The 16,364-nt window shown below is 49.5% G+C and overlaps 2 protein-coding genes across 3 annotated transcripts; one reads left to right on the top strand and one right to left on the bottom strand.

Annotated features, from left to right (window-relative positions):
- Positions 1-1,172: 1,172 nt before the first annotated feature.
- On the top strand, positions 1,173-2,991 carry EVA1B (eva-1 homolog B). Its single transcript, XM_019726605.3, has 3 exons — positions 1,173-1,546; positions 1,839-2,042; positions 2,327-2,991. The coding sequence occupies exons 2-3, from the start codon at positions 1,976-1,978 to the stop codon at positions 2,752-2,754; spliced, it is 495 nt and encodes a 164-aa protein (XP_019582164.3). The 5' UTR covers positions 1,173-1,546; positions 1,839-1,975; the 3' UTR covers positions 2,755-2,991.
- A 781-nt stretch (positions 2,992-3,772) lies between these two features.
- Positions 3,773-15,750, bottom strand: MNMIP1 (manchette microtubule inner protein 1). 2 transcript variants are annotated; one of them, XR_012497136.2, is made up of 16 exons: positions 15,359-15,750; positions 15,035-15,192; positions 14,883-14,946; positions 14,516-14,634; positions 14,197-14,287; positions 13,960-14,015; positions 13,825-13,870; positions 13,575-13,675; positions 13,369-13,455; positions 13,171-13,213; positions 5,424-5,517; positions 5,287-5,339; positions 5,088-5,182; positions 4,245-4,956; positions 4,025-4,088; positions 3,773-3,951 (listed from the first exon to the last, which is right to left on the bottom strand). XR_012497136.2 is itself a non-coding variant. In XM_019726534.3 (16 exons), exons 1-16 carry the CDS (start codon positions 15,360-15,362, stop codon positions 3,886-3,888), a joined length of 1,926 nt encoding a protein of 641 aa, XP_019582093.3. In that variant the 5' UTR covers positions 15,363-15,740; the 3' UTR covers positions 3,773-3,885. The 2 variants fall into 2 exon arrangements, 1 of the variants encoding a protein (XP_019582093.3); XM_019726534.3 differs by having other exon boundaries at positions 4,172-4,956; positions 15,359-15,740.
- Positions 15,751-16,364: the final 614 nt, after the last annotated feature.

Raw genomic sequence — 16,364 nt, 5'->3', positions numbered from 1 at the left:
CTCTGAGCACTTGGCAGCACCCTAGATTCTCTTCTTCACATATTGTCTGTGTCTCCACCTTAGTGTCAGGCAAACCTTTGCCCATGTGGGCAAAGATTTCTTGTCTGTTTTGTCCACTGCTGAACCCCCCTTACTAGGATGTGCTAAGCACAGTGCTCAGTTAACATTTGTTGATTAGCGGCTGTATGGATTTATACAGACATACCCACCCCCACAAAAATGCTCAAGCAGATACAACACGAAAATAGACACACAAATATACAGATGTGGGCAACAATACCACCACATGCTAATAAAACAGACTAAACAGCCACAAAGACCCCCAGGAGTGCTTTTCCCACCCCCATGGGAGCCAGTCCTAGTTCTTTCTCCACCTAGATCTGCCCTCTGCTTGAACCCTGAGACAGGACTTGGAGTGAGGGTCTCCAGCCTGGACAGAGGGGGGTCACTGGCCCACAGGCCTCAGTCAGCGCCTTCAGCTATGTCTGCAATTTCCTCTCCCCCCTTCCTTCCCTCCTCCTCCCTAAGGCTCCCGCCAAGAAGGCCTCCCCCTCACTCCAGCCCCAGCACAGGAAGGGGGGCCCACAAAGAGGGGCTGAGAGTCTGGGCAGGAAGACCCAGGCCCACACACTGATCACACTACATACACATGGCATGCGTGAGCCCTGAGCCCATGTGGAAATGTGTGTGCACGGCAGGTTTAGCCAGAAGGCAAAGGCATCTCTGCTGAACACTCGGGAGCAGAACACAGGGGCCAGCAGAGGCCACAGGCTGGGTTCTGCAAGGCTGGCCTGGGCCTGGCTGGAAGCCCGAGTCCAGCACTCATTAACCCTGCTGGCCCAGCTCTGCCAGCTGGACACACTCACCGCCTGGGCCTAGGAGGAGGGAATGAGGGTCCCTTCCCTTCATTGTGGGTTGGTCTGGGGAAGAGCTGACAGTCTTCCCTGGGCAAGCAGGGCTCCTGGGAAGAAGGGCAAGGCATAGGCACGGGGTTAAGAGCCCAGGCAGGCTCTAGGGTCGGAGAGCAGTGAGTTCAAATCTCGACCGTTTGGTAGTTTTTCAATCTTTCAGTGATTCAGTTTATTTATCTGCCAGGTGAGGATAATGGCATCACATTATAGAATTACTAGAAGGATTAAATGGAAGAATATTGTAAAGGGTTCAGCCCATTGCCTGGCACCTAGGCAGAACTCCATCCTCGTCATTATTTGTTGTTATTAGTAGCCTGGGGGCGGTCCCTGGAACCGGTCTCCCCAGCCGTTTCCTGCGGGGGAGCAGACGCCCCGCAGGCCTCTTTCCCCCCTCTCCCCTTCCTCTGCCGGCCCTTTTCCTCCCCGCCTCCCCCGCCCCGCCCCGCCCCGTCCCGTCCCTCCTCTTTCCTCCGAGGAAACTTTCCGCCGGCTGGTCCATCGGCCCGTGTCCGGCCCGCGCTGCCGCGGCCTGGGAGCTGAGCGGTACGGGCGGGGCGGGCGGGAGCAGGGGTCTCCGGGTGCGTGCGGCTGAAGGAGGTGCCGGGGCCTGACCGCGGGAAAGCGGGGCGCTGACGGTGAGTGAGCCTCGGCCTGCGGGCTGGTGGGTCCCCGGGGGCGGGCAGGATGGGAAAGGGAGGTGGCCTCTCGTTCCCGGAGCTCCCCCAAGGAGGGCGGAAGGCACCCGCGTCTCTCCAACATCCCACTACCCGGACGACGAAACCCGACTTCTTTTGGGGACCTAATAAGGGGGCTGAGCCTCCTGCGGCCCACTTCCTGATCCCCAGGTTGGAGGGGGCGCCACACGCAGGGGAGAGATCCCCAGACAGGGCCCAGGTCTGCAGTGAAGTCAGGGCGCTCTCTCTCCAGGGTGGAAACTAGAGCTGCTCTTCCAAGGCGAGGAGCTGCCCGGAGAAAGCGGCGTCAGGATCAGCTTCAGACTGAGGATTAGCATCTGACCTTGCTGACCTCGCAGGCTAACCGGGGAGCTGCCCCCACAGAGCAGCATGGATGCCCCCCGAAGGGACATGGAGTTGATCAGCAACAGCCTGGCGGCCTACGCACACATCCGTGGTGAGGGCGGCGGGGGTAATGCACCCCTCCCTGCCCCGCTGAGGCCCCACTCCGCTCCTTCCCTCCCCACCCCTACCATTGTAAACCCTCCCCTCACCCACCCCGTCACCTACTCCCAATTCCCCCCATCCCTCATTGCCCTCCATTGCGGGATAGCGGCTACCTAATGTCCTTCAAATAGAGTACTGTTCTTGCCCCTGAGACGTAGAACCTGGAGTCTTTTCCAGATGGAATGACTCCCACCCGCCAGGGCCCCTCTATGACTTCTGCCCTCTGACCTCCAGCTAACCCCGAGAGCTTTGGCCTCTACTTCGTGCTGGGCGTGTGTTTCGGCCTGCTGCTAACGCTGTGCCTGCTGGTCATCAGCATCTCCTGCGCGCCCCGCCCGCGGCCGCGGGGCCCCGCTCAGCACCGAGACCCCCGCAGCAGCACCCTGGAGGCTGAGGACATGGACGAGGAGGAGGACACGGTGACGCGGCTGGGCCCCGATGACACGCTGCCTGGTCCCGAGCTGTCCAGCGAGCCCGACGGGCCTCTGGGCGTCAACGTTTTCACGTCAGCGGAGGAGCTGGAGCGGGCGCAGCGCCTGGAGGAGCGGGAACGGATCCTGCGGGAGATCTGGCGCACCGGTCAGCCAGACCTGTTGGGCACCGGCACACTGGGGCCCAGTTCCACAGCTACAGGCACCCTGGGTCGCATGCACTATTACTGACTGGGCTGCTTCCTCTGCAAGGCGCTCTGGGTACTGGACATGCACTTGAGCTCACAGCTGCCCCAGGACCTTTGGATTGGCCCAGTCTGCGGTGCTGTGGTGGCCCCGCCCCCACAGCTCCCATGGTGCTATTGGGCGTGGATTCCCACCCTCTGGGGGGAGGGCAGGACACAGGGGCCCCCCCTCCAGGGAGTGGTTAAGAGGTGAAGTGACCAATGAAAGCTGCATTCTCAGTGACTCAGTCTCCCTCTGTTACCCCTGCCCCCAATGGCCCCCAGGCTCCTGCCATGCAGAGCTGAGAACCTACTGACTCCTTTACCAGGCTGACCACCTCCATCACTGTCCTCGGCACACATGCTTGCGTTCACTTCGCTAACGACAAAACACTCCACATCTCGCCAGTCTCACACAGAACAAGTCTCATTCGCATTCCTTATTCACAAATGCATTCCTGATCGGCAAACGCGGGGCACATGTCGCCCCTGCCCCTACAAAGCTGGGTTCATGCATCACTGCAAACACACACACACACACCCTCCCTCTCCCCCTAGGCCTCGGGACCCTGACCTTGACGCTGAGGCGCTATTAGCCCCAGTTTAACCATGTGTGCCTGAACTGGGCTGTGGAATTGGTGTCAGCCGAGGTGCGTTCCTGTGAGTCCTTCCGGAAGGAACAGTGGGACAAACTGGGAGGGGTCCAGGCTCGAAAGCAGGGCTTGCAGGGCCCCTCTGGGGCACAGCTGTATTCCGGAATCTGGGCCGCAGGCAGAGCCCGACCCGCCTGGGCCCCTCCTGCCGGCAGGCATCCAAAGGAGACGCCCACCACCCCCTTCCCCCTCCCCCTGCCATCCGGTGGGTAAAAATAGCCGCGCACAGGCCTTGGGAACTGTAATGGGAGCCACATGTTGGCCAGATGTGCCTGGGAGAGCCCGCCAGGAATGCGGAGCGCTGGGGTCGCCAGCCCGGCCCCGCCCCCTCCGCGCAGGCCCCGCCCCAGCACGGACCAGCACAGGCGAGGCGAGCGTGCACCGCAGTTTACTTTCTTGGGTTTCCCAAAGTCGTGTATAAGGAGTTGGGTGGCCAGAGACAGACTCCCCTCCAGGCCCCGCCATAATTCCTCCTGGGTCCTCCTTCAGTACGTCTGCGTCTGCGCGTGGCAGGAGGTCTCGGATCTCTGGTTCTTTTGCTTCATCTGAACCTAGTTGGGAGAGGACGTCAGGGAAGGGCCGGCTACCAGCCCCCTCTCAGGCGGGAATCCGCACCTCACCCACCTCCAGCAACTGGCGCTTCTTCCTCTCGCTCTCCAGCTCCTCCCAGAGGTCGGTCAGCTTCCTTCTGCGGATTCGAGAGCAAGAGGAAGGGGTGGGTCGGGCTGGCACAGACCCCCGCCCTTCTTCCCCCACCTCCTCCCCACTTACTCCAGCTGCACTCCCATCAGCTTCAGGGCCCTGCTTAAAGACTCCACCTCGTCCTGTAGCCTCACTATATCACCTCTGTCACTTTTGCTGTCCGTAGGATTTTGCGGGACCAGCGAAGAGAGAATGGGAGTCTCTTGAGGGTCTGGAATCGGACTGATAGGATGTCGATTCTTTTGGGCAGGTTCTACCTCTTTGGGGGAAACCTCTTGGGAGGTAGTCTCTTCCTCCACAGGTTCTTCCTCCAGGAGGGTGGTGGCCTCTTCCAGGGGGTGGGCCTTCTCGAGGGCAGGTCCGGACTCTAGCTTATCTTCGGACTGGAGTGCAGAGCTATCCGTCTTATCCAGGGGGTATTTCATCATGCAGAGGCAGGGCTCCTCTGGCTTGTTCACTTCCTCCTCCAGGGACTGAGCTTCCCTGACCAGGAGAGACTTGCCGTGGGGCAGCTTCATTGCCTCCAGAGAGAAGAGATGGAGCTGAGTGGTGTCCCCAGCAGAGGCCACTTCAGAGAGCACCTGCTCCTGGGTCAAGGCCTTTTCTACGGTAGAGGCCTCGTCCCCAGGAAGGGCCCTCTTTGGGCCAGGGGCTTCATCTTCAGGTGGGACACCTGGTGCAGAGGCCCTGTCCTCCAGAGTCGGGGTCTCCTCTGGCGTGGGGGTCTTATCTGGAGTCGGGGTTTCCTCTGGGCTGGGGGCCTTATCCGGTGATGGGATCTTCTGTGGGTTGGGGGTCTTGCCCAGAGTAGGGGTTTTATTCACAGGAAAGGCCTTTGCTCGGCTGCGCCGCTCCTGTGGTGATGGGGTTGAGGTCTCAGCGGAGGGCTCCCCTTGGCCTGGGATCCTTCACCCTCACACACCATACCCCTGGCAAGCCTCACCCCTGCCCAGTCTCCCTCTTCACCACATTGCAGGTCTCTCACCTGACTGGTTGTAGAGTGGTGCTGGGAAGCCTGGGTTCTGGATCGCTTTCTGCCAGGGTGGCCTGGACCCCCACTGTGGAGGCTGCCACTGGAGCCTATGACAACAGAATCTCAGGGGCCCATGCCTAGTCCGACCCTGCGTCTCTCCCCATCTCTGTCCCCTAGTCCTCACCCCACTGATGGAGGCAGTAAGACTTACCAGAGTTCCGGGATGGGAGCTTATGACCATCTCCACCAGGTGTCCAAGATAACCTGCAACATATCACATCAGACCCAGGGGATGGGGGGCAGGGAGCAGCATTTCCTTTGTACCCTCATCCCTACCCTGCTCCTTACTTCACTTTGCTGGGCACAGTGGGAGCTGTCATCAGCTTCTTGATGGTAGGGAGGGCTGTTTTGGGCATCATCTTTTTCGTTTCCTTAATAGGAGCTGGGGAGGAAGAGGAGAGTGTGGCATTTGTTCATTCATTTATCCAACCATCCAAGAGTCGCTGGCCCTGTCCTCTGGTGTGCACAGAGACTAGGGAGAGGACATGGATCACATTTGACTCTGCCTCCTGGGAACTCTGGGGAATCTGACCACCCTCAGGCTATCGGGAACTGTGGGAGACCCTGAAGAGTCATCAGGGAAGGCTTTGTGGGGGAAATGGCTCCAAATCCTGTCAGTTTTCTCCCTATGCTTTTCTAAGACCTGTCCCTGTTTAGGGCCATGACTGCTTCCCTGGTTCAGACTTCCTCTCTACCCCGGACCGTGGCAACAACCTTCCAGTTCATCCTCCCTTGACCTTCTTTGTGTCTCCACTCTGAAGGTGACATCAGAGTGAACACCTGAAGGCAGTCACAGTGACACAGTGACATTCATATCCATGGACACGCATGCTGAAATTTACTCACGCACGCATTATTACACAGATACATGAACAATACCCGATACCGTGTCCTAGTGGGCGGGCAAGAGCATGGATCCTATAACCAGACGCCAGGCTTCGAATTCCTGCGGCATGGTTTGCCAGTTGTGTGAAAACTTGGGTAGGGAACTTAACGTCTCTGTGCCCCAATGTTCTCATCCATAAAACATGGGTAACAAGGGTATACATCTAATAGGGTTGTTGTGAAGTTTGAGGGACTTAATCTCTATGAGGTACTTAAAAGAATGTTTGACACATAGTCAGAGCTCGTTAAAATGTTAACTTTGCCTTATACTTCTTGTAGGATGACTGATTAGGTGCTCTGTGGGGTCCTCCCACTAGAGAGCAATTATATCCTGCTTAGGATATAATTTGGGGGCACTGTTGGACTTAAAAGAGGTAAGGGAGGGCCACAAAAAGGGAGAAACGGGCCAGGACGGTGGTGAGAGGGCGGCACTACTATGACTACTGAGCCTGGAGCCCGTGATGAGAGCAAGTGTCCCAGGTTCTGCTCCCGCGGCTCACCACGGGCCCAAAACTCAGTAGCCACACAGCCATAAGACCCGGGCACCGCTTTCTTCCAGAGGGCTAGAGTGGTCTCTAGTGGTCGGTGCCCTCTGGCTACGGACAGACGTAGAAGTAAGCCTTCTCTGGAAGAAGTCTTTCCCTACTGAGGTGTGCAAGCCTCCCACAGATGGAGATCAAGTCATGAGCTTACACAAGAAGATAATACAACACATGAGAAGACAGGCCACTAAGAGCAGAGTCAACAGACACACGCACAGCAGATACTGGAACTGTCAGGTAGAAAACACAGCACAGCTCTGTAAAAAATATTTGAAGACATAAAGGACGAGCCTGCAACAAAGGGACCATCAGGAATAAACAGGCAGATTTGAAGGAAAAAAAAAAAGGTAAACTACTAGAGATGAAAAATAGTACTCTTGAAATAAAATGCAATGTGTAGGTTAAATAGCAGATTAAACATAGCCAAAAACTAGCGAGAGAATTAAATTAGTACACTAGAAGTATAGTGAGATAATGAGTGAAAATTTTGAAAGCAATGTTTAAAGGCACGGATAATAGAAGCAGGGCTTGACAATGGCTGAGGTAGTGGACAAATCCGCGCCCCACATGGCAACTATAAAGCTGGACAAAAATGACACAGCAACCATTTTAGTGCTCTAGAAATTGACCAATGGCATAAAATAATCTCAGAAGCATTTATGCTTGGTAATGTTCTTGCCTACCCCTCCCGCACAGCCGCCTCCCCCACCTGGGTCCATGTAGATTTCCTGAGTATGGGGCAGGTTAAGGATCAGAAGCTTCACTATCATGGTTGAAGGGAGTTCAATCAATTCAGGGTGTAACCTTGTATTTGGCATGGTTTCATGACACCAAAACATAAGCAACCAGAGAAAAAATAGATAAATGGGACTTCATCAAAATTTAAAACTTTTGTGCATCAAAGAACACTATCAAGAAAGTAAAAAGACAACACAGAAAATAGGAAAAAAATATTTGCAAATCATATATCTGACAAGGGACTTTTATCTAGAATATATAAAAAACTTCTAGGGGCCGGCCCAGTGGCTCAGGTGGTTAGAACTCCATGCTCCTAACTCCGAAGGCTGTCGGTTCGATTCCCACATGGCCCAGTGGGCTCTCAACCACAAGGTTGCCAGTTCAATTCCTCGAGTCCCGCAAGGCATGGTGGGCAGCACCCCCTGCAACTAAGATTGAACACGGCACCTTGAGTTGAGCTGCCGCTGAGCTCCCAGATGGCTCAGTTGGTTGGAGCACGTCCTCTCAACCACAGGTTGTGGGTTCGACTCCCACAAGGGTTGGTGGGCTGCGCCCCCTGCAACTAGCAACGGCAACTGGACCTGGAGCTTAGCGGCGCCCTCCACAACTAAGACTGAAACGACAACAACTTGAAGCTGAACGGCACCCTCCACAACTAAGATTGAAAGGATAACAACTTGACTTGGAAAAAAGTCCTGGAAGTACGGAAGTACACACTATTCCCCAATAAAAAAAGTCTTGTTTCCCTTCCCCAAAAAAATCTTAAAAAAAAAAGACACACAGACTGAAAGTAAAGGGATGGGAAAAAGATATTAAAAACAAAACAAAACAAAAAACAACTTCTACAACTCAATAGTAGAAAGACAACCCAATTCAAAAATAGCCAAGGACCCGAATGGATATTAATATTTCTCCAAAAGGCATACAAATAGCTAATAAACATATAAAAAGATATTCAACATCATTAGCCATCAGAGAAATGAAAAGCAAAATCACAATGAGCTACCATTTCATACCCATTAGGATGATAATAATCAAGAGACAGGTAACAAGTGTTGCTGATGATGTGGAGAAACTGAAAGTCTCATACATTGCTAGTGGAAATATGAAACGGTGCCACCACTTTGGAAAAGTCTGACAGTTATTCCCACAGTTTTATTTTATTTCTATTTATTATTTATTTTTCTTTTTAAGGAGGGCGCAGCCCACAGTGGCCCATGCGGGGATCGAACTGGCAACTTTGGTGCCATCAGCACCACGCTCTAACCAATTGAGCTAACCAGCCACCCCTCTTCCCACAGTTTTAAACACAGAGTTATATCACCCAGAAATTCCTTTCTTAGGTATATACCCCAAACAAATGGAAACATGTCCACATAAAAACTTGTACATGAAAGTTCATAGCTAAAAAGTGAAAACAACTCAAATATGCATCAACTAATGAATGGATAAAATGTGGTACATTCATTCATACTATGGAATATCATTGGGCAATAAAAAGGAATAAAATATGATACATACTACAAAATTGATGAACCTTAAAAATAGTATACAAGGTGAAAGAAACCCATTATAAAAGACCGTATATTGTATGATATAATGTAAATGAAATGTAAGCAAAAGTAGGTTAGTGGTTGTGTAGGCTGGTGCGGGGGAGAATGAGGAGACCGGTAGAGTAATGGCTAAAGAGTATGGGATTTTCTAAAATTGTGATGTTGGATATCTCTATGACTACATTAAACCCCACTGAATTGTATATTTTAAATGACTGTATTGTGTAGTGTGTGAATTTTAACTCAATAAAGCTGTTTAAAAACAAAGGGTGGCAGGGCAGATTTGGCCCACAGACTATAATTTGCTAACTCCTGGTCTAAATACCCCAATTAAAAGGTAGGGATCATCAGACTGAATTAAAAAAAGCAAAATCCAACTAAATATACACATATATATACATATACACTATATATATACTGTGTGTGTGTGTGTGTGTGTGTGTGTGTGTGTGTGTGTGTATATATATATATATATATATATATATATATATATATAGTACAACAGATTGAAAAACACAAATACGTTGACAGTAAAAGGTTGGAAAAAGATAGACCACACAAATAGTAACCAGAATAGTAACCATATATTCATATAAGACAAAACAAACTTTAAGACAAGAAAAATTATGAGAGACAAAGAGAAATCATAATGATAAACAGATAGAGATAACAATTACAAATGTATACATGCCTAACAAAAAAGTCTCAAAGTACACATAGCAAACAATGATAGAACTAAAAGGAAAAATAAACAATTCAACAATAGCTGGAGATTTTATTCAGGAGGAAGATTAAGACTCTGAATTTAGACTTGTTAAGTTAAATATACGTACATAGTACACTTCAAGAGCAAACTAAAATAATAAAATAAAATGTACAAAATCAAAATCAATGAACAAAGTAAAATAAGAAAAAAAAAGGAGAAAAAACCACTTTAAATATTGTAAAATAATTATGATTAATATAGTCTAAACTCACCAATTTATCACCAAAGACAAAGACTAACAGACTAAAATGAAAAGACAAAGGTACCTTCTAGAAATCTGCTGCATGACAATATGTATATAGTTAACACTAAAAAGGGTTAAAATGGTAAATTTTGTTTTTTTATCATAATTTAAAAAAAACAAAAAGTACAATAGAAAATACTTTTTTCAAAGTACAACTCTGGTGAGACTGAACAAGAAAAAGAGGGAAACATATTCTTAGAAATGAAAGAGATTATAACTGCAGATACAGATGAAATTAAAAAGATTATAAGAGAATATTATGAACAACTTTACACAAATAATTAGAAAACATGGATTGAATGATAATTAAAAGAAACGTAACTCACTAAAACTGATTCAAGAATTGTAGTCGGATTTTTTGCCAGTCATTGTTACCCAGGGATCAGCAGACCAAATGCTATCTGTGCAAGTCTCCTAAGAGGTTTCTTCCCCTCTGAGTTTCAATGTAAAGCCATTTGAAGAGCAGTTATTAAGGAGTCTTTGAAGATGTGATCAAGTTAAGATGAGGTCATATTAGATTAAGGTAGACCCTAAACCAACGACTGATGTCCTTATTAGAAGAGGGAAATCTGGACACAGACACACGGGGCAGAAGACCATGTACAGACAGAAGCAGAGAATGGAGTGATGCATCTACAAGCCAATTACTCTGAGCAACTACCAGAAGCTAACAAGAGGCAAGGAAAGATTCTTCCCCTAAAACTTTTACAGAGAATATAGCCACACCAACATCTTCATTTCAAATTTCTAGCTGCTAAAAATATGAGATTACGTTTCTGTTGTTTTAAGAAAAAAAAAGAAAGGAGGGAAGAAAGAAAAGGACAGTTTTAGCCAGACTTACTTAAAGAAATTTAAGTATGTTTTTTTCCCATAATGGAAAAAAACGACCAGATAAATTTACAGGCAAGTGTTACAAGCTTTCCAGGAAAGATGATGCCCATCTTATAACATCTACCAGATAATTAAATAACAAAATACATACTCCTTAATTCATTCGTGAGCCAGTATAACATTAATAATCAGATGAGGACAGAAAAAATGCAAAAATCTTAAAAGAAAAACTGGGAAAGTATTCCAACAGTATGAAAAGATAATAAACCATGACCAACTTGAATTTGTCCCAGGAATGCAAAGATGGCTTAATATTAGAAAATTATACAACTATCATTTATCGCATTGACAGATAAAAGGAGAAAACCCATATAATAATTTCATAAGGTTCATATAAACAATTTGAGAAAATTCAACACACACTCGTTAAAAACTCTAAGTAAACTACAAATAGAAAGGACCTTCCTTAGCCTGACAAAAAGATATGTACAAAAGTTCTAAGCAAACATCACTAACAGCGATGTTAAAGGGGAAAAGTTAGAAGCATTCCATTTAAAATCAGGAACATAGTAATAATGTTCAGCATCACTACCTCTATTTCATATTGTATTGAGATCCTAGCCACCATAGTAAGTAAGTAAATAAATAAAACAAAAACGCACAAGCGATGGAAAAGATAGAGCAAAATAGTCAATACTAAAAAAAAAAAAAAAAAAAAAAAAAAAAAGTCATGACTCACAGATGATATGACTGTCTTCGTGAATAACTTACTAAGAATCTATAGATAAATTACTTGGAAATAATCAGTAACCACCATGGCTGGCGATCAAATCAGTATATAAAAATCAATGCATTTCCATATTCCTGTAATAAACAGGATTTCTAATTTTGAAAAAGCACAATAAAAACTCCGAGGTATTTAGGAATAAATATTAGAAAAGTTGTGTAAAACTCACATGCAGAAAATAATACATGATTCTGGAACAACTGATTGTCCATATGGAAAAAGGTTTAATTGGCTCACCAATTTAAATCAATGTTATATAGATAAAAGCACTTAAAAATGAAAAGCAACGCTTTGAAAGTCTTAAAGAAAATATAAATAACTCTCTTTCTGAACTTGGGGCAGGAAGAATTTCTTAAACAAGAAAAAACATGTTAACCATTACAGATAAGATTGATATGCTTAAATTAAAATTAAGAACTCCTGTTAATAAAAAAAAAAATCATAAAAAAGGATAAGACAAGCCACAGAGAGAAAATATTTGTAACGTGTGTAACCCATAAAGGATTCATATTCAAAACATATAAAGAATTCCAACAAACTATTACTAACTAGGGAAATGAAAATTAAGTCCACAATGAGTTGCTATTTTATACCTATTAAATTCACAAAAATAATGAAATCTTATAATACCACGTATTGAAGTGGATTTGGATCAATAGGGTCTCATATACACAGATGGTGGAGTGTTGAAATGTACAATCACTATGGAAATCAATTTTACTTTACTTCATAAAACTTGAACATTTACATACCCTATCATCTAATAGTGCCACTCCTAGAATTATATCCTAGAGAAGCAATTATATCTACATTGCCAGAAGACAGGTACACGAATCTTCATAGCAGCACTAATTTGTAATAGTAAAAACTAGAAACAGTGAAAGTATCCAACATCAGGAGAGACTAGATACATAAACTGGTAATTCCTCACAAGGAATATTACATAGCAGAGAAAAATAAATGAACCATATCTACACACAACATGGGTGAATCTTAGACACATAATGTTGATTGGAAACAGCCAAGTGTCAGAAGACTAGAAACATGATACCAGTTTTATAAAGCTCATAAACAAGCAAAAATACATTAAGTGATACATTGTTTACACACATACATATGTTAGACAACTAAAAAACTCATGGGAATTATAAACTCAAAATTCAGGACAGTGGTTACCTTTGGTGTGGGGTAAGTGGCAGAATGGGAAAAAGAAGGAGCACACAGATTACTGGCAATGTGTTAGCTCTTGGGTTTGAGTGACAGACCACGGGTGTTCATTAAGTTTTAAAACACATATGTTGCATATATTTTTGGCATGTTACAGTAAAAGATTCAAAAGACACACATCCACATCCGTAGAGACACATAAACAGAGCTATTCATATACACACTTATAAGACATGTGAATACACAGTCTCATAGACCCAGACATATCAATCCATACGTGTTCTTACAAAATTAAACAAGTCTAAACACACTGATAGCTGCATTCCCAAAACACAGAGAGAAACATGAACACATTAGCAAAAACACTGACCCACATACATTGCTATCTGAGCCGTAACTCACTGGGACGTAGCTCCTAAGGGGGCGTACTGGACCACTGAGGAGTGGTGGGTGTTTACAGGCAACTGCAAGGGATGGGTCTCCCAGAAGCTCCCCCTAATCTCAGGCTTCTCAGACACCCACCTGATTCTCGAGATACCACTTTTCGTGGGGCCAGCTTCTTGATCTGTGCAGAAAAGAAGTATCAGAATCTGAAAAGGAGCCCCCCACATTTTTAGGTTCACCCTTATTTAGGGGTGACACTCCAGCTGTGTCCAGAGTAGCCTGTATGCCCTCAACCACCACCCCCACACACCCCTGAATGTCTGGCTCCATACTCACTGGGGGTGGTGGGAGCACGAAGTTGTCTGGGAAAACTCCTCTTCTGCCTTGAGACTCCCCTTCCCACCAGCCTTTATCCTCTGTGGTCTGGGAGAGAGAGATGCTGTGGGGAGGTGAGCCAGGTCCCCAAGCTCCTTCTTCCCCAGGTCCCATCCCTTCTCAGCAGGTCCTTCCCTGCACCCTCCCCTGCCCGCTGCCTTTCCTACCTTCCTCAGTACTTTCACCTTGTCCCCCCTCCGCAGTGCCAACTCATCTGGGGCCTCGGGCTGGTAGTCAAACAGGACCCTGTAGGTCTCAGGCTGGGAGACTGAGGGGAGGTCAATCCCCTGAAGCCAACTCCCCTCCCCAAATCAGTCAGTGGCTCCCTCCTCCATCAGCCTAGCTGGGTCCCCACTCCCCAAAGTCAGGGTGGCTTGGGGAAGGGGCTTTCAAGGGACCCTTTGGGTGGGTGCTCACCTGTCCGCAGGTAGTCGGGAGGGCTGTCATAGGTCAGGCTGCTCAGCTAGTGAGGGCAGGGAGAGGAGGAACAAGCTGAGCCTCCAACTCCCTGTGAGGAATGCACCACCTCTGTGCCCACTCCAACCAATTTACCTTGGGAGGCCGCTGGGGATTAGGGCTGATTGAAGGCATGTCTGAGTTCCCAAGGCCTGGTGGGGGAGCGGATAGGAAGGTTAAAGGGGGGTGCTACTTCACATGTTAGATCATGGGAAAGGTCAAAGGGGCCACAGGGTCAGGAAGTGTGGATCACAGGCTCAGGCTACTAGGAGGGTCACTAGAGATGGCAGTCTGGTCACAGGGTCTCACGGGGTCACAGGATCCAGGTCTCACTTGGGGGCTCACTGTCCAGCAACTCCACAAAGTTGGATGGAAAGGCTCCGAGCTGCCCGTCCTTCTTCCCCAGCCACCAGCCGTCCTCAATCTGGGGAGAGGGTAGGATGCAGGGGCATCTGGTTCTGCCCCAACGGTCTCTCTAGAAATCACACACCCGTGATTCGGTCCCGATGACTCCCTCCTCCCTTGCTCCCTCTCTTTCCCATCTCTGCGCCCCTCACCATTCTCATCACCCACACCTTCACTTCACCCATCTCCTCAGGCCAGGGACAAGCTCCATCATCTCTCCCAAACCCTCATCAGTCCATCCTCTCACCTCTTTTATCACTTCCACAATCTCCCCAGCTTGCAACTTCAACTCGTCCACCTGCTCCGGGCTGTAGTTGAAGTTCACTTTGCACCATCTTTGAGGGCCCCGAGACTTTGCGGGGCGACCTGGAGTGGGACGTGAGCAAAGCCACTAGACCTGGGTGCCCCAGTTCCCTGAGCTGCGGTAGGGACCGGCTGCAGCGCCCACCTCAGTGCCTCCAGGCCCCGCCCAAGGGCGGAGCATTGTGCTCTAGAACCAATCACACCGCAGAGCTGTCGAGCGGCCCCGCCCAGAGCCGCGCCCGTCGTGGCGAGCCGCGGGCTACCAGACCGCGCTGGTTCCGGGGCGCCCGCCCACGGGTCCCGGCGCTCACCTCGGCGGCGCGCACAGCGTGGTCTCGGCGCCTCCCCCGCGCCGCGCAGTGTCTCGGGGATCTCCTAGAAATGAGGACACGGGGAAGGGGGGGTCTCAGTTCCGCGGGGTGCGCTGAGACACGCCCCCAGCCCGATCCCCGGCCCGTCTCACCTGCACTAGGCGCTCAGGAAAGAGGCCACAATGGCCTCCCAGCTCTCCGCTGAGCCAGCCCCGTGCTGGTCCCTTGCACACCTGCCGGACCACGTCCCCGGGCGCCAGACTCAGCTCGCCCTCCTTCTGCGCGTGGTATCCCGCCAGGACGAGCACCTCTGCGGGCGGAAGCGCGGTTCAGAAGGGCCCAGTCAGGGCCGCCTGGCCATGGCGCGAGTCCCGCGCTCCGTGTAGAGGACCGCGGAAGCGCGGGATGGTGGTGTAGGCTTTGGTTGCCGTTTCCACGTTTGCGCAGAGGAGCCACCCTAAACCCTCTACACATACCCATGGCTTCCGGGGCCCCCTCCACAGCCGGGCAGAAAGGACAGTGCGGTCCCGCGGGCAGCCGAGTACTGGACCCTGGTAGGCTGGGACAAGGGGCGAGATTGTGCAGCAAAGGAGGCGGAGGCTGGGACAAGGGGCGAGATTGTGCAGCAGAGGAGGCGGAGGCAAGAGCCGATGGGTCGGGCTCCAGGTGCAGAGTGGGTGTGGGAGAGAAGGCGGCCAGGCTCAGCAGGTTCGGCCCCCAACCCAGGGGTGAGGACTCCAGGGTCTCCTGCCAGTGCTGAGGTCACAGCTCCCCCACCTGCTTTGGCCTGTCTGCCTAGTCACCTAAATTCCTGTTTAGACGCCTCCCCTCATCCCAACCTTGGCCCTGAAGCTCCCACCCACCTTTAGCACAGAGCTTTCCTGGTTTAGCCTCGCAACTGGCAAGCTTTTAGCTGCAGGGGAAGAGGTGGGGAGAGGCACGTAGCAGGGTGGAGCAGCCCTGCAGGCAGCAACCGCTCCAAGGCGGGCCCTGCCTGGGTGGATGGGAGTGGTTGCTCTAGTGTGTACAAAACTACTGGTATATACCTGTACTCCGCTTTCCCTGGGAGGCATATCCCTCCCTGGCCCCCTTAAAGGGAAGAGGAAGGGTACAAAGAGGCTTCCAGTCTGGTTTCAGAAAACACCTCCAGATTCTCCTTGGAGGGGAAGGTGAGAAGGAGGAATTTTTAGCTTTAAGTGCTTCTGCTGGCTACAGCCAAGCCCAGAGCTGGCAAGGGTTGAAGTTAGGGCCCACGGAGGTTTTCAGGTAATCTCCCAGCTCAGTGGAAAACATAGATGGCTGTTATCCACACCCCTTGGCCTTTGCCCCACCACCTTGGAAGCCTTGCTCATGACGCCACGGTGAAAAAATCTTGATTTTCCTGGGGTGTCCAAGGTACAGGATGAAGTAAAACCACTTAAGATGAATACCGTGTTTTCCCGAAAGTAAGACCTGGCCGGACAATCAGCTCTAATGGGTCTT

The sequence above is a fragment of the Rhinolophus sinicus genome, chromosome 14 (assembly GCF_057876585.1).
Source record: "Rhinolophus sinicus isolate RSI-liver-muscle chromosome 14, RSI-T2T, whole genome shotgun sequence".
Taxonomy (NCBI): Eukaryota; Metazoa; Chordata; class Mammalia; order Chiroptera; family Rhinolophidae; genus Rhinolophus; species Rhinolophus sinicus.
The sequence above is the reverse complement of the archived record's forward strand: the minus strand, read 5'-3'. Positions and strand labels throughout refer to the sequence as shown.

Bases quoted from the DNA above. Each gene is read 5' to 3' on its own strand.
- EVA1B (XM_019726605.3), top strand. From the start codon at position 1,976: ATGGATGCCCCCCGAAGGGACATGGAGTTGATCAGCAACAGCCTGGCG. The intron at 2,043-2,326 runs GTGAGGGCGGCG...TCTGACCTCCAG, and splicing joins GGCCTACGCACACATCCGTG to CTAACCCCGAGAGCTTTGGC.
- MNMIP1 (XM_019726534.3), bottom strand. The intron at 13,676-13,824 runs GTGAGCACCCAC...ACCTCCCCTCAG, and splicing joins TCCCGACTACCTGCGGACAG to TCTCCCAGCCTGAGACCTAC. The intron at 3,952-4,024 runs GTGGGTGAGGTG...TCTCCCAACTAG, and splicing joins AGAAGCGCCAGTTGCTGGAG to GTTCAGATGAAGCAAAAGAA.